At 60.8% G+C, this 27,673-nt stretch overlaps 2 protein-coding genes across 4 annotated transcripts; one reads left to right on the top strand and one right to left on the bottom strand.

The window, feature by feature from the left end:
* Nucleotides 1–1,627: 1,627 nt before the first annotated feature.
* TSPAN32 (tetraspanin 32) lies at nt 1,628–17,778 on the bottom strand. 3 transcript variants are annotated; one of them, XM_019035709.4, is made up of 10 exons: nt 17,576–17,778; nt 16,831–16,945; nt 15,603–15,700; nt 11,153–11,227; nt 6,100–6,201; nt 5,295–5,381; nt 3,536–3,619; nt 3,164–3,255; nt 2,307–2,488; nt 1,628–1,969 (listed from the first exon to the last, which is right to left on the bottom strand). In XM_019035709.4, the coding sequence occupies exons 1-10, from the start codon at nt 17,744–17,746 to the stop codon at nt 1,908–1,910; spliced, it is 1,068 nt and encodes a 355-aa protein (XP_018891254.3). In that variant the 5' UTR covers nt 17,747–17,778; the 3' UTR covers nt 1,628–1,907. The 3 variants fall into 3 exon arrangements, with proteins under 3 accessions (XP_018891254.3, XP_063566953.1, XP_055211130.2); XM_063710883.1 differs by lacking the exon at nt 5,295–5,381 and having other exon boundaries at nt 17,576–17,678; XM_055355155.2 differs by lacking the exon at nt 5,295–5,381 and having other exon boundaries at nt 1,628–2,488; nt 17,576–17,678.
* Nucleotides 17,779–17,929: 151 nt separating this feature from the next.
* Nucleotides 17,930–25,353, top strand: C9H11orf21 (chromosome 9 C11orf21 homolog). The gene is made up of 5 exons (XM_019035710.3): nt 17,930–18,035; nt 18,999–19,083; nt 19,154–19,247; nt 21,248–21,527; nt 23,056–25,353. The coding sequence occupies exons 1-4, from the start codon at nt 17,930–17,932 to the stop codon at nt 21,497–21,499; spliced, it is 537 nt and encodes a 178-aa protein (XP_018891255.1). The 3' UTR covers nt 21,500–21,527; nt 23,056–25,353.
* Nucleotides 25,354–27,673: the final 2,320 nt, after the last annotated feature.

Here is a 27,673-nt window from a genome sequence, read left to right as displayed (position 1 = left end):
GAGAGGTCCTACAGCATATGACCCTGGACCCTGGTGAATGGTGCCGTTCCCCTAAACCAGAATCCACAGGCCGGGGGCCTAGGGGTGAGAGTGAGGGCAGCGCTTACGGTTGGAACATTCACAAAAGTTTACCTCTTGGCCCTGTTAGTCCTTACTCTTCTAGTTTGGAGATTTATTTTAATTAATTTATTTTATTTATTAGCATTTATTTATTTATTTAGTTAGTCATATATGTGTATATATGTATACACACACACACATACACATATATATATATTAAATTTTTTTTTTTTTTTGAGATGGAGTCTTTCTCTGTCACCCAGGCTGGAGTGCAGTGGTGCAATCTTGGCTCACTGCACCCTCCACCTCCTGGGTTCAAGTGATTCTTCTGCCTCAGCCTCCTGAGTAGCTGGAATTACAGGCACCCAACACCATGCCCAGCTAATTTTTTTGTACTTTATTTATTTTTATTTATTTATTTTTTTTTTGAGATGGAGTTTTGCTCTTGTCACCCAGGCTGGGGTGCAATGGTGCGATCTCGGCTCACTGCAACCTCTGCCTCCTAAGTTCAAGCGATTCTCCCGCCTCAGCCTGCTCAGTAGCTGGAATTACAGACGCCCGCCACCACACCTGGCTAATTTTTTTTGTATTTTTAGTAGAGATGGGGTTTCACTATGTTGGCCAGGCTGGCTTTGAACTCCTGACCTCAAGAGATCTGCCTGCCTCGGCCTCCCAGAGTGCTAGGATTACAGGCGTGAGCCACTGCCCCCCGCCTATTTGTTTATATTTTGAGACAGGGTCTCACTCTGTCACCCAGGCTGGAGTGTGGTACTGTGATCATGGCTCACTGCAGCCTCGACATCCTGGGCTCAAGAGATCCTCCCACCTCAGCCCCCTGAGTAGCTAGGACCACAGGTGTGTGCCACCATGCCTGGCTAATGTTTTCTTTTTGTTGTTGTTGTAGAAACAAGATCTTGCCATGTTGCCCAGGCTGGTCTCAAACTCCTGGCTTCAAGCAGTCTCCTGCCTCGGCCTCCCAAAGTGTTGGGATTACAGGATTGTTGGTGGGAGATGGGGCCACACACCCTCTATGGAAGTTAGAAGGGCCTTGACATTCCTTCTCTTTTGTCGGCTTCATTAGGGCCTTGGCCTAGGCTGGGCCAACTTGGCGTTCCACCCAGGACTTAGAATTTTGAGCAAATTGTGCAAACATTTAGGGACCATTAGAGCTAATTCGTCATCAACGTGGTCTGAACGTCCAGTAAGAGTGGGTGTGGCAGGCAGAATATCTAAAATGCTCCACGCTTCCCACTAAATGTCCTGCCTTAATCCCGGACCATGTGGCTGTGAGATGATGGGAAAGCTGATAAGATTTCTTTTTCAAGAATTCTGACACAGGCTACAACACGGATGGACCTTATGGACGTAACAGTAAGTGAAATAAACCAGACACAAAAGGACGAATCCTGTGTGACCCCACACATATGAGGTTCCTGGAGCAGCTGAATCCATAGAGACGAAAAGTGGATGGTGGGTGCCAGGGACCGGGGCAGAGAATGGGAGTTGGTGTTTACTGGGGACAGAGGTTCAGCTTGAGAAGATGGAAAGTTCTGGAGATAGATGGTGGTGATGGTTGCACAACAATGTGAATGTATTTAATGCCACAAACCATACACTTCTTAACAATGGTTAAGATGGTAAGTTTTATGTGATGTATATTTGACCACAATTTGCTCAATGCACCATTGCTGGTTTGAAGGTGGAGGGACCACAGGAGCAGGGACAAGGACGTGGGAACCTCAGTCCTACAGCCATGAGGAGTTGACTTGTCAACAGCCTGAATGGTCCTGGAGGCAGATGCTTCCCCGGAGCCTCCAGGTGAGAGTGCAGCCCACCAAGGCCTGACGTCAGTCTGAGAGACCCCGCTCAGGGCACCCGCTGAGCCCACCGCGACTTCTGCCCTGGAGAGCTGCGAGATCATAAATGGGCACTGCTTGCAGTCCTTACATCCGTGCTGCTTCTTACGCAGCATAGAAAACCAGTGCAGCTTGTGTCTGGGTGGAGCCCTCCAGGGCGTGGACCACCAGTGTCTTGCAGTCTGCCCTGGGCTGCTGCCTCCAGTGTGGCTTCCTTTGTGCTTGCACCCAGCCCGTTCCCATGGAGGGATTTGGTGAGCTACCCCTTACCCTTGCATCTGTTCCCAATGGAGCCTGGCTCTCTGGCTGGGCCTTCACTCCCTTCCCTCCTCACAGCTTGGACCCTCCCCTCAGGGATCCCATGAGGGCTGACAGCAGGGGCGTCTTCACCTCTGTGGGCAGGCAGGTGGCAGGAGAGGGGCAGAGGCGCAGCATCACTCTCATGCAGCCACCGAAGACTACCCGAGCATCCTCTTGGACCAATAGCAACTGCTTCGGAGTGGAGACAATGTGCGGGTCCACCCTGGGAGCATCTGAAGAGGCTGGGCTCCTGGGGCTGGCGGCCACATGCTCTGAGGAGCAAGGGGATCATGGGGCTGTGGTGGAACGTTCTACAGGGGACCTGTGAGGCTATTGTGGAATGTTCTAGAGGGGATCATGGGGCTGTTGCAGAATGTTCTGGAGGGGATTATGGAGCTGCTGTGGAATGTTCCAGGGGGACTGTGAGGCTGTTGCGGAATGTTCTAGAGGGGACTGTGAGGCTATTGTAGAATGCAGAGGACCCAGGGATGGGGGCTTGGATGGCCAGGAAGAGCAAGTGGGTGGGTTAATGGGCATGGCAGGCAGAGACGGGCCAGGCTCCGTGGGGGCAGGAAGAGCTGCCTGGCTGCGGGTTGGACCCTCCCTGCCCCCTAAGCATGAGGAGCTCTGGGGTATTCAAGCACAGAGATCCTGGCCTGGGGCTGTAACCTGGAGGCCCAGAAGCATCCATCTCCAGGTCTTGGCAAGGCCTGGGGGTAAGCAAAGGGGGTCCCCATGTGGGCCATGGGGTGCAGTGCATTGGGTCTGGAAACTCTCCAGGTCTCCCACCCCACCGTGGTGCTCAGCCACCCCCAAAGCGTTTCCTCTACAGTGTCAGCCTGGGGCTTGGTCCCGGGGCTCCCTCCTAGCAGCTGGCAGAGCAGATGCCTCTCGAGCAGAGCTGGAGAACCCTTCCAGAGGGTGTGGGGGCAGGCAGGGGGCCCTACCGTGGGGTCAGGGTGTATTTGCCCTTGCGGTCCAAGCTGCAGCCACAGCGGATGGCAAACCACAGGAAGGAGCTGAGGAGCAAGGCGGACACCTGGGAGGGAGACACCCACGGCTGCCCCACTGCTCCAGGGTGCGGGCGCCCCTCCCCAGGAAGCATCAGGACTCTGCAGTGTAAGGGGGCGGCCCAGCTGTAGGAGGCAGGCACTGTCACAGCAGAGCAGCTCCCTGAGGTTGGCAGCCAGTGAGGCTCAAGACCAGAGATCCTGTCCCGGGTCACCCTTCCATCTGAGTCGGGGGCTGGGCAGGCTGAGGGGCAGGAGGTGGGGAGGGGCAGGAGGTGGGAAGGGGCAGTGAGGGAGGCGAGAGGGTACCGTGAGGGCCAGGCCGATGCTGGTCAGGCTGGAGGCGACCTGCTGGTGTGTCCTCAGGAAGCTCCGGATGCCCTGAAGGCAGTCCTGTGAGAGGGCAGCAGGCATGGTACCCGCCCTGAGTGGCCCTCCCTGCCTGGACAAGCGGCCTCTGTGGGGCCATGGAGCTGCAGCACCCACCTAGGCCAATGCCAGGGCAGCAGGGCGGCAGGTGCGGCACATTCCTAGGAAGCCCCCAGGGCTCTAGGGAAAGGCAGCATGAGCAGGTGAAGCCCAGTGGGACAGGGCTGGCCTCTGTGGGCACTCTGGCACTGCCCTGGGCCCGGCCGGTGCTGTCTCCCAGCTGTCCTGAGCGTCCATGTTGGGCCACACGTTGGCTCCCCTGGGCCGGGCCACTTCTAATTCACTCTGGGTTCCCAGCATCCAGCCCAGGGCCGGGCACAGCACCTTGGTGACCAGAGGGCGATGGCTAACAGGGAGGGCAGGAAGCCAGCTGGTGGAGGGGTGTGAGGGGGGTCCCCGCACAGTCTCAGGTTCCTGGTTCCATCCCGGGCTTCCAGTGCCACCCCAGGGCATGGCGCCCAGAGGCATCTTTTCAGAAAAGGGAGGTGGCAGGCCTGTCTCTGAACCCTGGAGATGGTGGCAACTGGGACGGCCTGTGGAAGCCTCCGCAGGGTCTCAGGGCTCACCCTCCTGTCCCCCGCAGGCAGGTCTGCCTCCCTCCCACCCATGCCGGCCCATCTGGGTGGCTCCGTGCCTGCCGCCTGTGCTGGCTCTTCTGGCTCCCCAGGAGGCTTTGCAGTCGGGCCCATGGCCCTGCCATCCCAAGGGTGCTCGAGGCAGGCCCTCGCTCCTGCTTTTCAGTCGGGGGACCTGGGGTCTCTCCTTGCGTGGCACAGGGGTCCTGACTGTTAGCCCTGCCCCCGATGCCACTGGTCCCTCCCCAGCACCGTCCTCAGCGCCAGCCCTTCTGCCCTCAGAGCCTGGGCTGTGGCTCCACCCCTCACCAGGCCTCCAGCCATTTGCTCTCCTCCCCTCTGTTTCTTGGAGGGTCGCCAGGTGCCTCCCACTGTGAGATAGGGTGGGTTTGTTTCCAGGACAGTAGGGGAGGGGAGCGATGACGGGAGCAGGGAGGGGGCAGGGTGGGCTGGGGGAGGGCTGCCGGGCACCAGGAGAAAGAGGGGAGGGCCCAGTCTCTCCCAGGGCCCTGGGGAGGAAAGGCTTCCTGGCCTTGGGCCCCGCTCTGTTGTTGCTGAAGCCCTGGCCACACCCTGGCCTACACCGACCCTCCAGCCTCGCTTCTCCTCCTCTGAGTACCCTTCAACTCCTTCTGATGCCTCCCAGGACGCCTGCACCCTTCCCCCTAGACAGAGCCCACCACACCAGCCCTGCAGCCCTTGGCACAGAGCCCTCATGGGTGCACTCCAAGAGGCTTCTGTGGACTCAGCTGGCCTTGGGAAGTCCCCAGGCTGGAACTGGCTTGAAGGAGTGAATGGCGCATGGGGCCTGCGTCCAGCTGGGCAAAGGGGCCTGTGTTTATGTCTTGAGCCCAGCCTGGCCACCCAATGGGCTTGGCGTACCATGAACCCTAACTAGCCTCCGATCACACCAGAACCTTCCCTGAGCCCTTCAGCGGCAGGTCCCAAGGGTCTGGGGAGGCCAAGGGGTGGGGTGGGAGGATGGCCCTGGGTCTTGGGGTTGGGCCCCAGGGTGTCCAGCCCCCGAGGGTCTTGCCTGGCCAGCATCCAGGTCCCCCCCTCACCTCTCTTGCCGCCTCCTCTCCCTGACACAGGTCAGCCTCTGTGCTCCCCAGACGGCTGAAAGGAGACCTCTTCCCACAGCACAGAAACTACAGGAACAGAAGGGAGGGAGTGGTGATGTGCTCCGGAGACCCCAGGAGGCGGGCAGCACATATGGGGAAACTGAGGCACCACAAGGATCCAGGTGGGGTTCCCTGCAGGCCAGAGCTGGGCTACGGGTATTGCAGCTGCTTCTGCTGGGGACGCCAGCCATTGCGCAGCCGGGCCCTGGTCAGGGGAGCTCTCTCAAGCCGCGCTGCCTGCCTGCTGGTGACAGAATACCTGCTGGAGCCAGGCAGCTTCCCCGCCCTGCTCACAGGGCCTGTGCGCTGTATGTGCTTTTTTTTTTTTTTTTTTTTTTAAAGTAGAGACAAGGTCTCCCTATGTTGCTCAGGCTGGTCTCGAACTCCTGGGCTCAAGTAATTCACCTGCCTCAACCTCCTCCCAAAGTGCTGGGATTACAGGTGTGAGCCACTATGTTTGGCCCCGTATTTGCTTTAATGCTCTTGAAATCCTTCAGTGTTTCTGAATACAGGGCCCTGCCCTCTCATTTTGCACTGGGCCTCGAGAATCTGGTAGGCGGCCTTGTCCTGGGCAGACAGAGGGTGGGAGCCTTTTGCCCCCAGCCCTGAGGGGCAACTCTGGCCTGTGTCCTGGAACCCCCTTGGTGCCTGGCCAGACCTCTCACTGGCCACCCTGCGCCTGTTCTCTGAACTGCAGTCCAAGCAGAAGCTGACCGCCCTGCCACCCAGCCGTCCCCACACTCACCACGTCCTGGATGGCCGCCAGCTCCTGCCGCCGGACATGGGACGTGCCTTTCATCGCCTGTTCATATACCAGGTCGTAGGTGTCCAGCATGGCATCCTCCACCTGCACCGAGAGACCACAGGGAGGTCCTGGCCCTGGTGGGAGATCCAGGGACACAGCCCCCTCCCCACGACATCCCAAAGGCTAGTGGGCCCTTAGTGCTGAGTGACGTCCCAGCACCGCCCTCCTCGTAGCAGGTGGATCTCCCCAAAGGGGAACCTGGGTCCCTGGGCAGCCAGTCACAGTGCTTCCCAACATCAACGATGGGGTCTTCACACAACGGCCGTCAGAGTGGCCCTCCTGCCCCCAGAGGGTCCTGCAGGATAAAGCAGAGGCCAAGCTCTGCGTCCGCCTCCGCTGTGGTCTTACAAGGTTGGCCCACGGAAGTTTCCATCACGCTACTGTTGACCTGGAAATGGGGGATGGGGCTGGGCCTGGTGGAAAAGGCTTGAGAGACCCTGTGCCAGGACCTCAGCTCCCGAAAAGCTTGGGGATTCTAGGTCTTTCCCAAGAATCACCCGGCTGCCTTCTGGAAGCCCGGGCAGCTGGGATCTGGGTAAGGCTTTTGACCAGAGAAGCCTTGGGCACCTGAGGCCAGATCTGGGTGGACGAGGCCACTGTGGGGCAGGTGGTGGAGAAGGTGGAAGGTGACAGGGCCTGGCTGGATGTGCTGCCTGCGCTCCACACCCCACCAACACCTGGACCTCATGTCTCCACCCTCCTAAGCAAGATGCTCTCCCCTGCCAAGTTACTCCTTCAAAGACAAACTGGAATCTCGCCTCCTACAGGAAGGCTTCTGTGACTGCTCCAGGAGTCGCTGGTCTCCTGGCACAGGGCGAGGCCCTCTTTGAGGACCCTGCCCTCTGATGTCTCCTTCCTGCCTCAGAGGCCCTCAGTTCTCCCCCAAATGCCATGCTGACAGTCAAGACACATGAAAGGGGTGCTCAGCAGCTGCCCCAAAGGGCTGGGGGAGGATGGAAGCCCCAGGCCCGCTCTAGCCACTCACACCTGCCCTCCAGAAAGGAAGGGTGGCTTACGGCGGTCCTCATTGCACTGGGGCCCAGTCCCCGTGGCAGGCCCTGACAGCGGCCAACTGGGTGGGCAGTGGGCAGTGGAGGCTCTCAGTCAGCCCTGCCCAAGCCTGGAGGCCCCAACAGGAGTCAGATGGACTTTCCAGGCCAAACTTGGCTCCTGACCCTAATGCATCCCTCCCATTGATGGCTAATAAAAGTCAGACCACTCTCCGTGAGTCATCCCCGACTCAGCCAGCCTTGTCCTCCCCGCAGTGCCCAGGGGCGGGCAGGCACCAAGCTGGCCACACCACTGTCAGCCTGGGCGGGGGCCTTGTTCAGCCTCAGCGTCTGTGAGTGTGAAATGGGGGTGGAGTCTGGCCTGGCCATTGTGTCCTCATGGGTGGAGGTCCTGGTGAGGACTGGAGGCCCAGCGGAGTGGGCCTGGGGTTGGCTCGGACCTCCCCTCCTGCTTCCCTCCCAACTCCAATGACTGTTCCCATTGTCAGGTGCCTGCCATGGCCCAAGGAGGACACAGGTGCCTCTGAGGCTGTGAGCAAGGTGTCATTATTACCACAGCATGGGCGAGAGTGACAACTCCTGCTAGTAGCTGAGGGGCCTGCTCTGCCTGCCCTGCCTGGCTCTGCCTGCCCTGCCTGCCCTGCCTGGCTCTTCCTGCCTTGCCTGGCTCTGCCAAGCAGCTCTCCCCACGACTGGGGAAGCAGAGCTCAGCGAGGTAGGCCTCCTGACCCAAAGCCGGTTGTCTGGCCCTGGAGGGCCCTGGAGGCCGGGCCGGCCACTCTCCACGGGGCCTGGGCTCCTAGGTGGTGCTTCACTGTCTGTCTCCATTCCAGGCTCTGGGGGCTCTGAAGGAGCCTGGGGCCTGTGTTTCTCAGGACACCTGGGGGAAGGTGCTCCCTGACAGGTACCAACGCACTAAGCTCCATCTTCCGGTGCACGGGGGTTGCTTCAGAACAAAGACCTGGAGCAGCAGGGCCAGCACAGAATTCCCGGCTGCTGGACCCACCCGTCCTACTATATGTTTCTCCAGCCCCTGCCCAGACTGAGGCCTGAGGGCCAGGGGTCCCTGCTGGGGCTTTTCCCCATGACCAGATCTTCCCTGGTGTCTGCCTGGGCTTGGCGACCCCATCCTGTGTCTGCTGAAAGTGCTCAGGAAGGTACAGACAGGTCCTGAACGGCAGGTGGGGACCAGGAGCTGTCGGAGGCCTGTGGACCAGCCCCACAAGTCCAGAGCCGGCTCTGGCCTGAGCCCACTCGGCGGCTGGAGGATCCAGGAAGGGAAGTGGCTCCAGGGTGGGGCCAGACTGTGAGGACGAGGCTGCACCCCACACTGCTGTACTTAATTCCAGCATGAATTATTCCCGATGCAGACTCGTCCAGGGACAGGCGGAGGGTTGTGGCAAAGTGGCTCGCAGGCCTCGAGGAGAACGTAATTAATAGCCCTCAAGCTCCACATTCATCCCTGAAGCCCGGTCCACGCCTCCTGCCCGCATGAGCATCCCAGGGAAGTGGCAGCCAGGACTCCCTGGGGCAAGGGTTGGGGAGGTGGAGGGGCACCCCACTCTCAGCTCTGGGCCAGGGTCTGTGGCCACAGGGCACCTCCAAGGGCATGTGGCTGGTCCCTTCCCTCCTCTGTCCTCTGCCTTCCCATCCGCAGGGGCACCACATGAGTCACCCTGACCCTGTGTTCAGGACACCTCAGCGGCCCTGTGGGGAGGGACAGGGGGAATGGGTGAATGGGCCGGGCTGGGCTCTGGGCCCCCGGCTCTCACCTCGACGTTTCTGGTGCCAACAGCTTGGGGCCTTTGGCCTTTGCCACTGTCTAGGCTGCCAGCAGGACCTTGTTGGACAGGGAGCCCAAGGTTGAAGCCCATTCGGCTCTGGTGGGCCCTGAGGGTGGAGGGCAGGAGACGGGATGTGCAGCCGCCCCTCCTGCTCAGGGCCCGGGCCCTGGCACCAAAGCTACTCCATCCACACCCAGGACAGCTTCGAGCGAGTCCCATGTCCTGGAGGACCAGCCTGGGCAACGGGGCACGGCAGGAGGCACGCAGGTGAGGAGGAAGAGTCTTTGCACACACCTGGCCATTCCCACCCATGCAGCCCCTGGATCTTGGTGCTCCCTTCACAGAAAAGGAAACTGAGGCCCAGGAAGGTAAAGTGGCTTGCCCAAGGGCGGCCCAAGGACACTGACTTCATATTCAGAGCTCCTTCACCCAGGCCACCAGGCCTGACACGGATGATGCCGGAAGTCAAGACCCACTGGCAGGGGCAGATGGGGACGAGGCCCAGGAGGAAGCCCCAGTCCCCTGCTTGGGGTCAGGCAAGGCCCTGAGAACTGACCCCTGAAGGGCAGCTGGGCGCACAGGCCAGACAAGGACCATGTGTGTGGGGGGATGCTGCCTGGGGCTGGGACAGGACATAGGCGAGCCCAGCTGGGGCATCTATCTTCTTGCACCCCCTTCCCTTCCTGGAGAGCAGGCCCCAGCTGCGTTCTGTCCTGTGGCCCCTGTATGGCCCTCTCCCCTCCAGAATTATGGCTCCACAATCAGAGCCATAAACACACAGAAGCATGGGGCATGGGCTGCAGCTGCCCCAGACGAGCCTGGGCACCCTGGCAGCTGTCGACCTCGGCCACCCACACTGTGACCCAGACCTCAAATGAGCCAGACCACCCCTCAGTGGACAGGAAACGTGAGGCCAAAACACGGACCTGGCCCAGCTCACCACCCTGGTAAGACTACTGTGCCAATCCTCAAAGCCACAGCCCTCTTCTGGGGGCTCAGCCCCTCTGGGATCCTTCTGGGCCTGAGAAAATGGTGTTTCTCCCACCTGGTTCAGGCGGTCCATCCCAAATGATGCCGGGGTGGGTGGGCACTTTGGGGCCAAGAGCCTTTGTCGTAAGCCTGGAGCCCCCATCCAGCCCCGGCACTGCCAGGGTAACCTTGAGCTCCCCCCATCCCCAGAGGGCCCGAGTCCCCCCATTTGCAAACCACGGTGGGGACCACCACACTCAGGCTGCCAGCACAGCTCAAGAAACTGCACAGCAGGTGCCCTGCAGAGCTCAGCCAGAGGACCTGCCTGCTACCAGCCTCGGTATCTCTCATGGCCAAGCCTGTGTTTGAGGGCCCTGGGCAACCAGGCACTTGAATACACGAGGCCACTAGGACTCCAGCTAGGGCTCCAAGAAATCACCTCTTGTGACCTGCCAGGCTGTCCTGCCCCACTCCATGACCCTACCCGTGGCTGTCCCTGGTGCCACCAGGCTGCCCTGGGGGCTCTCACCAGGTCTGGCTCTCAAGGGGAAGGTGGGGCTGGCTCTGCTACCGAGCTCATTCTCTGCTGGGCCAGGGAGGCCTCCTTCCTCTGCAAGCTGCTGGCCTTTCCACGGGGACGCCCTTGGCCCCTGCCCACGGTCAGCTAGGCTGGACCCTCCTCCAGGCAGGTCAGCATCCAGGACGGAAGGGTGGGTGCTGTTCCGTGGAGGGGGTGGAGGCTGCGACACCCCAGTCCGTGGGTCTCCAGGTCCCTTCCCCACTGGCACTGTCTGCCCTACCAGGCCTCCATCAGGAGCGCTGGCCCTCAGGTCTCATTTTCTGGAACACTCTGCTCCTTCTAGTCAACCCCTAAGGCCAAGCCAGTGGCTTTCCTTCTTCTTCCTCCTCATTCCCTCCCTCAAACCTGAGGGGCATCAGCTCAGGAGGGGGTGGGCTGAGGGGCTTTAAGAAAATGAGACTGGGGTGAAGGCATGGGTACAGCATAGGTCCCTCCCCACCAGGGAGCTGCTGGCCCTCACCCACCTCCAGCGCTTGGCCTCCCTGAAGCCTTAGGCAGAGGGAACCCAGGCTGCAGTCTCCCCCACCCCACCCGGTCAGCACAAGCCTGGAAGCTGGGGCTGCTCCTCCCAGGACTGCTCCCCAGTCCCCAGGTGCCCACTGGCTTACTGGGGGACCCTCCACTGCAGGGTAGGGGCAGCTGGTGCTCACCTGGGTGGGGCTGTGGAGTCTCCAGAACACCACCTGCACCTGTGCGCAGAACGCCAGGGAGAAGCACAGGAAGCCCTGGCGGCAGAGCGGGGCTGGTCACTGTTGGGGGCTGGTCACTGCGAGGGACTGGTCACTGCGGAGGGGGGCGGTCACTGTGGGGGGCCAGTCACTGTGGGGGGCCGGTCACTATGGGGGGCTGGTCACTGTTGGGGGCTGGTCATTGTGGGGGGCTGGTCACTGCGGGGGGCCGGTCACTGTGGGGGGGTGGTCACTGCGGGGGTGGGGGCAGTCACTGAGGGGCCTGGTGGGGCCTGGCAGGCCTGGGCAGGGCAGTGCCCTCAGGCTGTGCCCCCAGCAGGATGCTTGGTTGAGGTGTGGGTCTGAGTCCCACTCCCCACTGCCTGAGAGGGAGACTTGGCCTGGGAAGAGCGTGAGCACTGGGTGCGTGGGTTCCATAGCACCTTCCCATCCCCTTCCCCGGCGCTGTTTGGGAATTCATCCCTTGTTCTCCCATTTTGGCCCCCAGGGGCCTGTTGATGGCAACACTGCACCCCTGCCCAGCAGGGGCAGGGCGCCCCTGAGAAGATGGAGACCTCTGCCCACTGGGGCTGCTTCCTGAGGGGCATGGACCTGGACAGGGCCGGGCAGAGTCTCCCCCGAGCCTGAGCCTCTCCAGGGCCGGTGCTGTAGGCTCTTCTGTTTTGCATTCTTTTCTGAAACAAGCCACCAGCTAGCCCAGTGCTGGAGAGGCTTGGGACAGGTGTGGTGCCTGCTCAGGATGCTATGGCCTCTCTCTTTGCAGTTGAGCTCACCTCCCTCACCTCCCTTTCTCTCCATACTCTGCCTGGGTCTCCATGGCCCGGCCAACCACTGTCCCCTCTCTCTCACTGATGCCCGTGCCCCTAGTCGTGGAGTGGGGCGTTCTCTGGTGGAAACGTCTGCTCACCAGCCCCCGGCACTTGCCTGTTGTTCTCTCGGTCAAGGCTTCCAGGCTTTTGAGAGCCCCCTTGCGGAAGCTAAGGAACATGAGAGACCCCTCCTCTGAGAGCATACAGATGCCCCCGATACAGTTTTATGGATGGTGGCAGAGGTCACCCAGGCTAAGAACCCTGGGGATGTCCTCCCACTCAGGGTCTGGGCAGCCGCCTTTGCCTTCATGCTGGTGCCCTGAGGACCTGGAGTACCTGACGGTGAGTCTAGCCACGGACCAGGCAGCTCCCCCAGGAGTCCTGAGGCCCTGGTGAAACGCCAGCCCCCTCAGGCAGCACTGTGCCCGCCTGGGTGGTCCACAGGCTGGAGCAGGTTGGGTCTGGGCCCTTCAAACCCTGGGGCCCCATTCAGGGTGATGCCAGGAGCATGGGTGCCCGTGGAATAGACGGAGACCCACACATGCTGGCAGGTGGGCAGCGACAACGCTGGCATGCCAGGGGAAGCTGCGCCAGAGGGGCGTGGAAAGAGCTGGGGAGCCCTGCTGGCCTCCAAGCACAGGCGCGAGCATGGGGCCTCCAGCCCTGCAGGGACAGGGCGCTGGCGGCTCCCCATGGCCCTCCTGCCTGCCCTGGAGGCTGCAAGGCCTGATGGGGGATGGCCTGGGAGCTGCCTCCTCCTCCTCTCTTCTCTCTCCTCCTCCTTCCTCCTCTTCCTCCTCCTCCCTCCACCCTCCCCGTCTTTCTTCTCCTTACCTTCTTTCCTCTTTTCTCTTTCCTCCTCCTTCCCCCTCCTCCTTCTCCTCCTTCCCCCTCCTCCATCTCCTCCTCCCTTGTCCTCCCTCCTTCTCCCTCCTCTTCCCTTCTCTCCCTCCCTCCTTCTCCCCCCTCCCCCTCCCTCTCCCTCCCCCTCTCCCTCTCCCTTCTCCCCCCTTTTCCCTCCTTTTCCTCCTCTTCCCTCTCCCTCTTTCTCCCTCCTTCTCCTCTGCCCTCCTCCTTCTTCGTCCTCCTCCTCCTCCTCCTTGCTGGCTGAGGGCCACCATCCCCATCTGGAAGCTATCACTCAATGCTGCCTCCCAGGCTTCAGGCCCTGAGCCAGCTCAGGAGACCAGCATTTTCCAGAAACCATTTCATTCCTCAGGAGAAAGAGAATCCACGGCCTCTCTCTCTCTTTCTCTCTTTCTCTCTCTCTCTCTCCCCCCACCACCAACCTCCCGCGCGGAGAGGATCTTGGGCGGTGGATGGGCCCACCCAGACCTCCCCAGGGCCTTCACCATCAGAGGCTGCTGGGTGGTCAGGTCTGCCCTGGCCATTTTCTTTCTCCTCATTCTAAATGGAAATAAATAAATAGATACATAAGCGAATTGAATGTGCTTCCTTGGGCAGCGCTGCCAGCTCTGCTCTCTCAGCCCAGCAAGCTCTTTCATTTCCTGTGCGAGAGGCCAGCTAGGGGAGAGGCCGGAGGGGTGGGGGCAGGCAGGAAGGGGCTTTGTGGGGAGCATCCAGGCGCCCAGCCCATTGGAAAAAATCTTTCCACTCCCTGCTCCCCTTCCCTAGCCCCTTCACTTGTGCTCATGCGTGCAGACACACATACAGATGTGCCAGATGCAACACGCAGACACCACACCCGTATGGCAACAGGGGCAGGTGAAGACCGGTAACAGATACTTACACACACACACACACACACAGAGGCACCTGCAAACGCACACACACACTCATGCACATGCACACACATGTATATTTGCACACACATACACATAGGTTCACCTTCATGCACACACATGCATGCAGCTCAACGGGGCAGGTCTCTTGACTGGGGTCTCCCAGCTGCCTGCTGTGGCCATGCTGAGCTCACCATCCAGGCCGGGTCTAAGTGCATTGGGGCTTGGGAGGTGTGCTGGAGCCCACCCAGCTGGGACTGGAGTGTCCTCAGGACCCCAGCCCAGTGCAGGCATCCAGCTGGGGGCCTCCCAGGTTGCTCTACAGGACTGACCCACATGTCAAGTCACCCTGGCCTTGGGGCTGGCTGGGGACACAGAACCCGAGCCCAGGTGCTCCCTGACCGCCTTGGCCACAGATGAGGGTGCTAGACTGGTTTGTGCACGGGGGGGCAAGGTAGGGTGGGAAAGGCTGGTGACTGGGACAGGAGCCCCGTGGCCCAGCGGCTGGCTTCTGCATATGTGGCCTCAAGCCCAGCACCATGGCACCCCCTGGTGGACGGTACTGCAGCCCCAGCGCTGGTTCTTTCTGGGCCTCCAGCTCTGACCTGGACCCCTTGACCTGGCCCTGTTGCCAGCCTTTTCTTCCATCCAGGTGTCCCTTTGCAGGCCACACACCCTCTGGGGTGGGGGGGCAGACTACCTGCCTTGTCATCTCCCCACTGGGGCCTCCCACCTGGCCCTGAAGCCAGATAGCACAGGCCGGGGTTGTCACTGCCCATGCTCGTGTGCCCCGGAGCAGGAATCCTGGCTAGTGCTGGAGCTGCTGGGTCCTCCTCTGCCCCCAGTGGGCCCACCCAGGGCTGGTTGGCCCGGCAGCAGCTCCAGGAGGGACTCTATTCCTATTCTTGGAGACATTTATAAACCAGGGTCATTAAACAAGCATTTGCTGAACTTGAAGGCTGAGCTGAAAACCCTGCCAGCCCTGGGGACCCAGGAGGCTCTGCCCTCAGGGACCCCCAGAGTGGTCCAGCTTCACAGGCTAAACAGGGAAGCAAAGCCCCCAGCACAAGCTCCTCATGGCTGGAAAGGGGAGACGGGAGGCTAGAGGGACAGGTGGGAGCCCGGGGCGCCAGGGAGGAGCTGCCTCAGCTGGGGTGAGAGAGGAGGGCTGTGGGCCTAGCAGGGGCAGGACAGGCGTGGGGAGGCTGCCGCCAGGTGGGGTCTGCAATGACCTTCGAGGGCTGGCAGGGACCAAGACAGAAGCCCATGGGGAGGAGTAGGAATGAGGGTGACAAGAGGCCACTGCTATGGGGTGGGGTGGAGGGGCCTATGGGACCTCGGGGCTGGGGAGACACCTCCAGCAGCTGGGAAGGAGAGTGTGCAGCTTGGGAGAACCCAGGCTGGAGAGCTCAAGGGGCGTTTCCTGTGCCTGGCCCGGCCTCCTCCGAACAGGAAATGGGATGCTCCTAGTGCCCTCCCAGAGCTTGCTGGGCAATAGAACCAGACCCTCCCAGGGACTTTGGAAACAGCTCCCAGGGTCAGGAGGGCCGTCTCTCTCTTTCAGAGCTCCTATAGGAACCCTTGTTGGGCGTGTAGATGACAGGGTGAGGTAGGGCCTGGTGGAGGGGCCTTGGCTACCCAGGTGGGGGGTCTCGGCTGGCTAGCATCCCTGGGGCCTCTGGTTCTGCCTGGTCACTCAGGTGTGGGGGTGACGCGGGGGTCTCGGCTGGCCAGCATCCCTGGGGCCTCTGGTTCTGCCTGGTCACTCAGGTGTGGGGGTGGCACACAGCCCTGCCAGCTCTTCACTCCTTTCTGATTCTTTTCTGGGGGCCTGGGCATCTGGGAACACAATGAACTCACCCCCGCCATGAGGCCCTGGGCCTCCCTCACGGTGGCTGCAGCGCTCAGCACGGCTCCCAGAGTCAGGAGGCCCACCAGGCTCAACCCCGCAGAGAAGGCTGGTTGGGAGGAGAGAGGAGGAGGGTTAGGGGTGCCCAGGACAGGTCCTGTGTGCACACAGCCTGGGTGTGAAATCTAACTTGGGAGTCAGGGGCCGTGAGGGACTCCGGGGGGCTCTGAATGGGCCTGTCTCTCCATCAGACGGCCCTGAGGGAAGGAGGAGGGAGGTGGGACTCGTTCAGCCTGGGGGACTGCCCCTCCTTCCCTCTTTTCCTCCCTGCCCTCCCTGCCTGTGGGGCTATCTTGGAAGCCACATGCTCCCTGCCATGCCCTAGTGACAAGTGGCCGGACTGGAGCTGTAATCTTATCAGTCTGGACCTGGACCTGGGCCCCAGGCATCCTCCTGCCATGTCCTAGTGACAACTGGCCGGACTGGAGCTATAATCTTATCAGTCCGGACCTGGACCTGGGCCCCAGGCGTCCTCCTCCAGGGAGGCCCTGGTCCTAGGACTTGGGGAAAAGCATTGGGTTCTAAGGCAGCAGCCCTGACCTCCTGGGCCTCAGTTTCCCCACATCTGCCCACCGGGCTGCAGCCTTCCTGGGCCCCCTGAGCTCCTGCCTGAGAGTCCCCTGCAGGGCTAGCTCCGGCATCCCCTCATTAAAGGGGCCTTCCTCAGCCTTACCCCTGAGTGGCCCCAGCAGGCTCTGGCCCTCGCTCCCGCTCTCTGGATGTTGGATAAGTCGCTGCTGAGTCCCTGCAGGGAGGCGTCTGGCTAGAGCAGCCCCCACCCCCTCCCCACCCACGTCCCAGGTCCTGAGTGGAACATCAGCCATGTGGAGCCCTCATGGGCCTGCTGTGCCTGGCCCCAGGCCAGTCCAGGTGGCGTCTGCCTGGGACTGAGCCCTGACCGCACAGAGCCAGGTCCTGACCCTGCCCGACATATACCCACACCGTGCCCACGCTCCTGTGGGGCACGAGAACCAGGCAGGAACACTGGCTGTCACCCAGACCCGAGGCCCTGCCCAGGGGAGCTAGGACTCCAGGGCAGCCCCTCCCTGCCCCTGACCACCTCTGGCTCCTGCCCAGGGCCTGGCACCATTCTGGCTGTGAGATATCCAGCTGGGCTCCTACCAGCCACCCTTGCACCCGAGGCCCCTCCCGATGAAGCCAGGCCTGGACCTCACTTACCCCATTGGTGCACAGCCTGGTACGGGTTCTTCTCCAGGGACGCTCGGCAGATGACAGCAAAGTGGGCCCCGAAGTAGGTAAGAGTCATCATGGTGGCCACAGAGAGGCCCAGCAGCTGTGGATAGGGCAGACTCAGAGTGTGGGGCACGGGACTGCTGCAGGAGCAGGGAGCTCGGCCCCAGCGGGCAGGGCTGGGGCTCTCTCCAGCTTCCTGGTCCCGTGAGAGACAGGCTCAGCTGCAGGGATTCCCGGTGTTTCCGTGGAGTGGTCTCAGGAGGCCTTCACTGCAGACGCCCCAGCACACTCACAGGCACCCCCACATGGTAGACGCATACACACACAGCCCAGCTTCCCCAGACACCCAGGACCTCTGATCATTGTGTCTATGGAGTGGGAGTGAGCCCCACCCCTGTGCCAGCACCCTCCGGGGCAGGAAGGGGAGAAGATCCCTGGAGCCCGGCAGCCAGTGCCCCTCCACCCCAGCTCGCCCCAGGCCTCGGCCCCACTCAGGCCTCCTCCAGGCTCTGTGCTGCCCCTCAGGAGGAGAGACAGGGTTGCTCATGGTGGTCACTGCCTGCGGCTGTCTGCCACCAGGAGCCCCAGACACATGTCTGCAAGGGCAGGACAGGGACAGTAGGGCTGGTGTGTGTGTCAGGGGAGGGGTAATCCCTGTGCTGAGGCCCTGCCACCCCTCACCCCTGCTCACCCCCACCCACCACCCACTCCTGCCCGACCTGCCTGTTACCAAGATAAAGAAGCAGGTGACCAGCATCTGGCATTTGGCAACCCTGACTCGACTCCAAGGCCCCATGACGGTTCCTCTCCTCTCCTCTCCTCCCCTCCCTTCCCCTCCCTGTGGTTTCCAGCTGGGCAGGGGCCTCAGACCGCAGCTCACTGCCCAGGAGGTAGGCTGCATCCACCCCTCTGTCTATCTGTCAACATTGCCCTAGGACCGAGCTGCTGGGTGCCCCGGAAGAAGGGCAGGCAGGAAGGGGAGGGGCAGTGAGGTTGGCTCCCCCCACCACCTCACCCTGGTGCCCCCAGCCCAGCCCAAGACACCAGGGCATTTGCTGACATCTGAGGCCCTTCCCAGGAAGACATGGCTTCGTTCTTGGTGTGGCCACTGAGGACAGCGCTGAGAGGGGGAAAGTCATGGGCAGGGCCAGGTGTGGGATGCGGAGGAGACAGCGCCTGGGGAGGAGGAGGTGAGCTCCCCGTCCTGGGAGTGAGCAAGTGTGGACTGGGCCTTGGGGGCAATCCTTGGAGGAATTTGGATGGGGTCTCCTTGGAGCATCATTATTGAGGTGTTCTTAGGAAACACCCTTTGAAATGCCCTGTGACAGCTTAAGTTTTGAGAAGGTCATTGGTTTTAATGCCTTCGTGGGCGGCACTCATGGATATTTTGTCGCAGAGCCTTCTTGGGGCCGCAGGGGTAGGCTGGGGCCTCGCTCACACTCACGTGGGGCCTCCAGGGGGAGGCTTTGTAAACCTCGAATTTGCAATTACACCGCGCCGTGTAATTACGTGTGGGCGGGGACAGCGCTGCGGCCCCAGTACAGGCAGGGTTTCCGTGGGCCTCTGGGGCAGGGTGGGCCTGAAGAGGGTGAAAATGTTCCAGGTGAATCCACCATTCAGGGACCACTCCGGGCCCTCCCAGGAGTGCTAACAGGCGGCTCTGCTCGCCCCTCGGTGTTGGAATTGCTCCTCCTACATTTGGTCAGGACCTCATCGAGGGGGAGGGGGCCCCAAGACCTGCAGGCATGGCAACCCCAGCGTGGCTGTGGGAAGAGGGCCCAGCTGCCGCCCGCTCAGGAACGCTGCTGGAGGAACTGCTCAGGCCACCGCCTCCCTCCCTCTGCGGAGAGAGAACCAGGACCCCCGTCCAGCCCAGCACCCCCAGGCAGCACCCTCTGCAGCTCTGGCCCCCAGGAATTCCCACCCTGAGTCTGTGGGGGCTTGTGGAGACCTCAGATGCCTGGCACCCACAGTGTCACTTCAGCTGGGGGCCTAGGTGTGGCTCAGACTGGGGCGCAGGTATGAATGTAGGGGTGGCAACAAGAGTGGAGGTACCAGGTCTAGGGGCAGGAGGCCCCCGGGCTGTGCAAGTGGCCAGCCCGTCCTCTCCAGGGAAGATGAGCTGCTCTTGGCTATGTCTGGTTCACCCCTAGCATTGTCTCTCTCCAACCTTGACCTCCCTGGAGCTGGTGAGGCGGGCCTGGAGCACCACCCGCTTCTGGGACACCTCTTCATCAGGTCTGAAGAATTTCGGAGCAGGGCGGGCCTCGGTTCTTGACCTGTCCTGATGGGCACCTTCTCACACCAGCGCTGTGCCCAGGTGGCCTCACTTGTCATCTCAAAGTGGCGTCGAACCCCCTGACAGGTGGACGGGAACCCCCGGCTGGCCCTCCAGAGACCAGGTCTGACACAGCCCCCCTCACTGTGCCCCACCAGCGGGGGCAGGGAGCCGGTGGAACCCCCACGCCCTTGGCTGAGCCACACCCTCCCACCCCAACATCCCCTCTGCAAGAGGAAGTGGCTTGTTGAGGGGAAGCCACTGTGCAGGCTGCTGCCCACCCCACACCCTCCTGCCCACCCCACACACCCCTGCCCACCCCACACGCCCCTGCCCACCCTCACACACCCCTGCCCACCCCACACATCCCTGCCCACCCCACACACACCTGCCCACCCCCCACACACCTGCCCACCCCACACACCCCTGCCCACCCCACACACCCCTGCCCACCCCACACACCCCTGCACACACCCCAGCCCACCCCACACACCCCTGCCCACCCCACACACCCCTGTCCACCCCACACACCCCTGCCCACCCCACACACCCCTTTCCACCCCACACACCCCTTTCCACCCTTACACACCCCTGCCCACCCCACACACCCCTGCCCACCCCACACACCCCTTTCCACCCTTACACACCCCTGCCAACCCTCACACACCCCTGCCCACCCCACACACCCCTGCCCACCCCACACACCCCTGCCCACCCTCACACACGCCTGTCCACCCTCACACACCCCTGCCCACCCTCACACACCCCTGTCCACCCCGCACACCCCTGCCCACCCCACACACCCCTGCCCACCCTCACACACCCCTGCCCACCCTCACACACCCCTGCCAACCCTCACACACCCCTGCCCACCCCACACACCCCTGCCCACCCCACACACCCCTGTCCACCCCACACACCCCTGCCCACCCCACACACCCCTGTCCACCCTTACACACCCCTGTCCACCCCACACACCCCTGCCCACCCTCACACACCCCTGCCAACCCTCACACACCCCTGCCCACCCTCACACACCCCTGCCCACCCTCACACACCCCTGTCCACCCCACACACCCCTTTCCACCCTCACACACGCCTGCCCACCCTCACACACCCCTGCCCACCCCACACATCCCTGCCCACCCCACACACACCTGCCCACCCCCCACACACCTGCCCACCCCACACACCCCTGCCCACCCCACACACCCCTGCCCACCCCACACACCCCTGCCAACCCTCACACACCCCTGCCCACCCCACACACCCCTGCCCACCCCACACACCCCTGCACACACCCCTGCCCACCCCACACACCCCTGCCCACCCCACACACCCCTGTCCACCCCACACACCCCTGCCCACCCCACACACCCCTGTCCACCCCACACACCACTGCCCACCCCACACACCCCTGCCCACCCCACACACGCCTGTCCACCCTCACACACCCCTGCCCACCCTCACACACGCCTGTCCACCCTCACACACCCCTGCCCACCCTCACACACCCCTGTTCACCCCGCACACCCCTGCCCACCCCACACACCCCTGCCCACCCTCACACACCCCTGCCCACCCTCACACACCCCTGCCCACCCTCACACACGCCTGTCCACCCTCACACACGCCTGTCCACCCTCACACACCCCTGCCCACCCTCACACACCCCTGTCCACCCCGCACACCCCTGCCCACCCCACACACCCCTGCCCACCCTCACACACCCCTGCCCACCCCACACACCCCTGCCCACCTGCTCTAGAGGCGGTGCTGGCCGCTGGGAGCCTGGAAGACCCCTAGAGCAGTGGGTTCAGACCCAAGGAGCTGGCCCAGGAGGACAGCTGCCCCCACCCCTACCCCACCAAGGAGCCTGTCCTAAGGGCTGGGCCCCACTGCAAGCCGGCCTAAGGGTCCCTGGCTTTATTTCCAGGGAAGAGATTGGGCATGGATGCGTGTGCAGGCGTGGACGCGTGTGCAGGCGTGGATGCGTGTGCAGACGTGGATGTGTGTGCATGCATATGTGTTTACCCGCCAGGGACTTCCTTTTTCCTCTCTCCTTCCTGTGAATTCCTGGGTCCCAGGTGCGCCCGCTCACTCTACAATGTCCTTAGCCACCAGGAGGCCCCTGGCTCAATGATGCCACCTGCAGCTGCCCAACCCTCCGCCCATGGCGCCCTTGTTCCACCTGCCACCGCTCATGAACCTGTGGATCACCCAGCTCTGCACTGGCTTGCCTGCTGCTGCTGTCTCAGTTTACCTGGGCAGTTGCCCCTGGCTATCCGGCTGGGATGGGACTTGGACTTAGAAGCAGGCCCCTCCTCTGGAAAGCTGTGTCCTCGGGCCAGGAGGTGGCAGCCTCTACCTTCCTGAGACAGGGACCCTTTTCTGTCCATCAGAGGTGAGCAGCCGGGCTCTGAGGCCTGGAGCCTGGGGGCCCCTGTGCTGTCTGTGAGCGCGGCCCCTCCCACCGGGGAGGCACTCAAGAGCTTCCCACCTGCGTCCCAGCGAGTGGGGCCTGGAGCTTGAAGAGACCTGTGTGGGGGCCACGCGGGCGCCTGAATCTGGCTTATGTCTGTCCTTTGCCCTGATTCTGAAATCCGCGTCCCAGGAGCTGCCTTTGCAGCCTCTCCTGAGCCCAGGGAGGAGGAGGGCAGCTCCCCTTCTGGATTACCCTAGGCCTGGGTCAGCTGGGTGGGCCCCAGGGGACCTCTGAACCCCTACTGCCTGGGCAGCCCCCTTCCCCTGGAGGCACCCTGGCCTGTCCCTTGAGAGCCAAGACCATACTCAAACTGGGTTCTGGGCTTTGGGCACTGCTCTGCTCCCAACCAAGGGAGGTTCTGGGGCATGGCTGCCCGGGCCTTCCCTCTCAGTGCCGTGGGCTGCTGCCTCCGCTGGCCAACTCCAGTGGGCACTGAGGGGCACCCTGCTTCCCACCCCCCAGGAGCCTAGGCTCTGCCCTCAGTGAGGGCAGAGGGGACCCAGGGATGGCTGCCCCTTCATAGACACAGCTGTCTCCCAGGGGAGTCTAAAGGGACCCCACACTTGCGTCACAGATGCCAGGGACAGACTGTAGGGGAGGCGTCTCTATCCACATCCACGCTGTGCCACCCACTAGTATGTGGGGCCGGGCACCACCAAGCCTGCTGTCCTGCCTGGGCCACCCCAGTCTGGGCTGAGACTCGGCACCCCGTGGGGGTGGAGGAGTGGGGCAGAGGCAGGAGATGCCTGGGGTAAGAGCCAGATGCCTTCAGAGTGACCCCCTGGGTCTGGGCAGGACTGGGGGCAGGGGAAGGTCCCGCTGGCAGAAAAATGCACATCGGACCCTCCCCCTAATGGTCCCCACACTCCCTGTGCAGACAAGGCAGCCTGCAGGGCAGAAGCTTCCTGCCCCATTCCTGGTGGTCAGCGTGCTTTATTTAGCCCTTGATGAAGAGACTGTTTCATGACCAGCTGGGGCAGTGAGCTCCTGACACCTTTAAAGGTGCAGTGTTGCCTCTCTCAGGAACCTAGAAGTGAACGCCCATCCCCATTCAGGCCAGACCCCGATGCTCAAGGGTCAGGGCCCAGGCCCGTTGCCAGGCTGCCCTCTCTCTGGGACAGGTGCAGGGACCCTTGGGAGGGGCACAAGGCTGCAGAGGATCTTTGAGCAGCGTGAGGAATATGGTAAGAGAAGGCTTTAGGAGGCGGATTCAGTGTCAGCGTTCGCTACGGACAGAATCGTGTTCCTGCAAAATTCATAGGTTGAAGCCCTGCCCCCCAATGAGATAGTGTTAGGAAGTGCATCTCTGGGAGGTAATTAGGGACAGATGAGGACATGAAGGTCCCTGGTCCCATAGGATTAGTGCCCTTATACCAAGAGACATTTAGGGGCTACCTCTTCTCTCTCTCTCTCTCTCTCTCTCTCTCTCTCCTTACATGAACTGAAGGACAGCTGTATGAAGACACAGAGAGAAGGCAGCCATCTGTAAGCCAGGGAGAGAGCCCTCACCAAGACTGGAATCAGCAGCACCTTGATATTGGACTTCCAGCCTCCAGAACTGCAAGAAATAAGCACCTGCTGTTTACATGCCCAGCCTGCAGTGCTTCCTTATGGCAGATTGGAGCTAACTGAGAGAGCTCCCAGCACTCATTCATTCATTCATTCATTCACTCACCTCATGTCTACTGAACAGCTCTGGGCTGGCTCTGGGGAGCAGTGAGTCACACACACTGCCCCCAGCAACGTGTGAAATATGTTTAGAGACAGTGGGCTACAGCAGAAAGGGTAGATGCCCTGAGAACCCCAGCGGTGCTGGTCAGAAGCACAGGCCTTGTTGGGCTGAGGCTGGCATGGGGTGAACCTGGGGAGCCTCGGGGGCAGAGGTGATAGATGTGGGGTGTTTCAAGGCAGTGAGACAAAGAAGGGAGATGGGTGGTGCCCTCCAATGCCAGGCTTCACCAGCCTCCCAACACATGAGTGTTCACCCGCCTGGATGAGACACCTCTGTGGATTTGGGAGTGAAGGCAGTGAATTTGGGCAATGCTGGAGGCCGTGCAGGTGGGAGGTGGGACAGGGGCAAGAGACCGGGGCCCAGGCAGGAGCTGACAGCCCACCAGTGGTGCTCCGCTGAGAAGCAACCTCAGTGGGTGGCTTGGGGTCTGCTGGGCTGTCCCCACACTGACACCCTGGCTGCAGGACCCCCTGTGTCCCCAGTGATGGGTCTCGGGAGCTGTGTGTCCTACTCAGGGCCATCCCTGCAGCCCATGCTCTCTGGGTGACCAGTTGCCAGCAGTGTCCCCCCTGCCTTGGGCAGAGGCTGAGGACCCCAGGGTGGGAGGGAAGGTGCGGTGGGGGCTCAGCCAATGCTGCCCAGCCTGAGGGTCCCTCACATGTGGGCCGCAATCCTGCGTCAGCCGGAGTGATCTCTGCTTAAGGTGGTTTGAGGTGAGTTCTGATATCTGAAACACCAGCATCAGGGCCAGGGCAGACAAAAGAAGAGTGAGCTGGTCAGGGGTGTCCCAGTTGGGAGCTCGCTCACGGTCTTTAAGGAGGGCAGGGCACAGCCCAGCGGGGGGTGGCCACGAGGCCCCGGGCCTGTGGCTGAGATGGCAACTGGCACTGGCAGTGATTGGAACAGTCCAGCCCATGGAGCTCTGTGGCCTTGGCCGGTGGCTCACGGTGCCACGGGAGCTGGAGCAATGGGTGGCCTCCCTTTCCTGGTGCCTGAGTGAAGGAGGACTGGGTGCCCCTGAGGAAGGACCTTGCCATACTCCTACAAATTTACATTATTCTTCTTTCCCCCAGTCTCCCCTCAGGGACCTGCAGCCATTTGCTGGGGTGGCTAGTCTGGAAAGGGGGATCATCAGACTCAGGGGGATTACTGGACACTAACTCTAACCTGACACCCACTCCTGGGGACACAAACACCCATCGGATCTAATAGTCAGAGGAGGGGCGTATGGAGGTCAGTGTGCTCACGGAGTTCTAGCTCAGGTCCAACTCTCGGTGGGTGCAGAGGTTACTTCCCTAGCCTCAGATGGGTGAGTAAACAGAGGTATGTGGCAGCCAGCAGAGCCCCCACATTTGTTCCCTGACCTGAGGGTGGGGGCTACTATGGTGGGAAAGGCCAAGTGGAAGCCATTGGGGTGAACTCTGCCTAGAAAAATTGTCAGTCAATAGCAACCTGCAGCCCTGGAGGGACCGCAAAGGTCAGTGCCGCCATCGAGGACTTGGAAGATGCAGGGTGGTGACCGCCACTGCAGCCTCGTTCCACTAGTCTAATTGGCTTGTGTGGAAGACAGGGGGGTCCTGGAGAAAGAAGGACGGTGAATTCTGGTAAACTTAACCAGGACTCCAATTGCAACTGCTGTTCCAGATATGACTACTGATCACCAGGGCAAATCAAAGCATCCCCGGACACCTGGTCTACAGCCATTGATCTGGTGAAAGCTTTAATTTTTAATATAGATTTTATTTTTTAGAGCAGTTTCATGTTTACAGAGAAATTGAGCATATTTGAGAGTCCTCATTTAGCATCTCTCCCTACACACAGTTTCCCTTATTATTCATATCTTGAATTAGCGTGATACATCTTTGCAATTGATGAACCAATATTGACCTAGTCATTGATCAGGTTACATGAGGGTTCACTCTTCTTGTTGTACATTCTGTGAGTTCGGGCAAATGTGTAATGGCATATCTCCACTATTACAGTGTCCCACAGGATTATTTTACTGCCCTAAAATCCGTCTGTGCTCCATTTATTCTTCCCTCCCTCCCCACTGACTCCTGGAAACCACTGATCATTTCATTGTCTGCATAGTTTTGCCTTTTCCAAAATGTTTTGCAACATGGGTCATATGACCCACGGGTAGGTAGGAAAACATGGGTAGGAAAACCCATGTAGGAATGACCTAAAATGCTGTCTGCTTTCTGGGAGTCCCAGAACAAGAGAAGGCTCTGCAGCAAGTGCATGTGGCCATGAAAGCTGCTGAGCCACTTGAGCCACGGGACCAACAGATCCCATGGCATTTGAGGTGTCTGTGGCAGGTAAGGATGCTGCGTGGGGGCCATGATAGGCTCCTGAAGGTGAATCACAGCCCAGGGCCCTTAGGATTTTGGAGTCAAGCTCTGCCATCCTCTCTGGATAACTCTGCAGATTACATCCAGGCCTCCGTAGAGACTGGACAGGCCACTAAGTCACCACGTGATCTGAACTGTACGTCATGAGTAGGGTGTTGCTGGACCCAGCGAGCCACAGAGTTGGGCACGCACAGCTGTGTTCTGTCTTCAAGTGGAAGCAGCATATACAACCCGGGGCTCAGGCAGGCCCTGAAGGCATAAGCAAGTTACATGAAAAAGTGGTTCCAACACCCATGGTCCATACTCTGGGCAGGGCCCCTGGGTGTTTTCATTTTTCCTGGAAGGAGAGGTCAGAGCTACAGGTGCCACCCACTCATGGTCAGTTGCTCCTGGCTTGGCCAGATGGATGGTCAGGGACTTGAAAGGAACACATTTGGGAAAACGGTAGCAGGAGGTGTGGGGAAGTGTTGTGTGGTTAGAGCTCTCTGAAAGGGCAGAGCGTGAAGATCCTTGCAGCCCATGTGACATTTGCCAAAGGGCAACCACCTCAGCCGAGGAGAAGCTCAGTGACCAGGTAGACAAGATGGCCCTTTCTTTGGGCATCAGTCAGGCTCCTTCCCCAGCCACCCTGTCATTGTCAGCAGGCTGGTGAAGATAGAGACTGTGGTAGCAGGGATGGAGGTCACGCATGGCATCGGCACAAGGGCTCCACTCACCAAGGCCCATCCACTAAGTGCCCGCCTGCCCCAGTGTTGCAGGGGATCTGCCAGCCTCCAGGTGGAGTGGATGATATGAGACAGCTGCCGGCATGGAACTGGCACCGCTGCGCTTTCACCAGGATAGAGGCTTGCTCTGCAGGTGGACTGGCCCTCCTTGCCCACGGTGCTTTTGCCGAAACCACCTGTGGACTCTGGAGCGCCTCATTCGGCATTCTCACACTGCTGCTCAAGGAATTCACCACAGTTAATGGAGTGGGGCGAAGGCCCCATGCTTGTGACCTTGGAGGTCTTCCGTGGTCCTCCTCTCCCCGAAGCAGCTCACGAACAGGACCGTGGAATGGCCTTCAGGAGACTCACACGGCGCCTGCTGAGTGGGGACGCTTTGCAGAGCAGGCCGTGTCCTCCAGGAGGCAGTCCAGGCTCTGAATTAGAGTCAGTCTACACAGCGGTTTCTCCTGCCGCCCAGACCTCACGGTTCTGGGAGTCCAGAAGGGGAAGTGGCAATGGCTTCTCTTTCACCCTCATGACATTCTGCTGGTGATGTGTTTGCTCCCTGTCCCCGCAACTCTAGGTCCTCTTGGTGTAGAAGTCTGAGTTCTCGAGGGAGGAGAGTTTCCCGCAGAGACCACAACGGCTCCACCAGACTGGAAGGTGAGATTGCACCTGGCCATTTTGGGATCCTCACTGCAGAGAATCAACAGGTATAGAAGGCAGTTACTGCTCGGGCCACGGGACTGATTTTATCAGGCAGAATCGGCCGGGTTGCACAAGGAGGATGAGGAAGAGCACGTCTGGAATGCGGAGGGTCCCCTGCAGCGCCTCTTAAGGTTCCCATGTCCTGTGATTAAAATCATGGAAAACCATCACCCCTGATCCAAGCAGGGCCACTCATGACCCAGGCTCTCCAGGAATGAAGGCTTAGGGCATCCCACCAGGCAAAGAGCCACATCAGCTGAGTGCTTGCGGAGGCAAAGGCTATGCGGGAGACGGAGGCTGAAACGCTAGTTCCCGCTGCTCGGCTGCTGCAGAAACGAAGCCTATCACAGGTGTGCGTGTTTCTTATTTTGATCCGAGTGTACTGGGTAGGACCACATTAGCCACTGTTTCTCCTCCTCTTCTGTTCCCTTCCACTTCATACGGTACTAGTGTAGGAAGTGTACGTTTGATAGTAGTTGATATTTAATTATTTCAGACATCTCAGTGTTTAAATTTTAGGCTATCAGGCTGGGCACGGTGGCTCAGGCATGTAATCTTAGCACTTTG

The sequence above is a fragment of the Gorilla gorilla genome, chromosome 9, assembly GCF_029281585.2.
Source record: "Gorilla gorilla gorilla isolate KB3781 chromosome 9, NHGRI_mGorGor1-v2.1_pri, whole genome shotgun sequence".
Lineage (NCBI taxonomy): Eukaryota > Metazoa > Chordata > Mammalia > Primates > Hominidae > Gorilla > Gorilla gorilla.
Note: the sequence above shows the minus strand (reverse complement) of the source record. Positions and strands in the feature narration are given on the sequence as shown.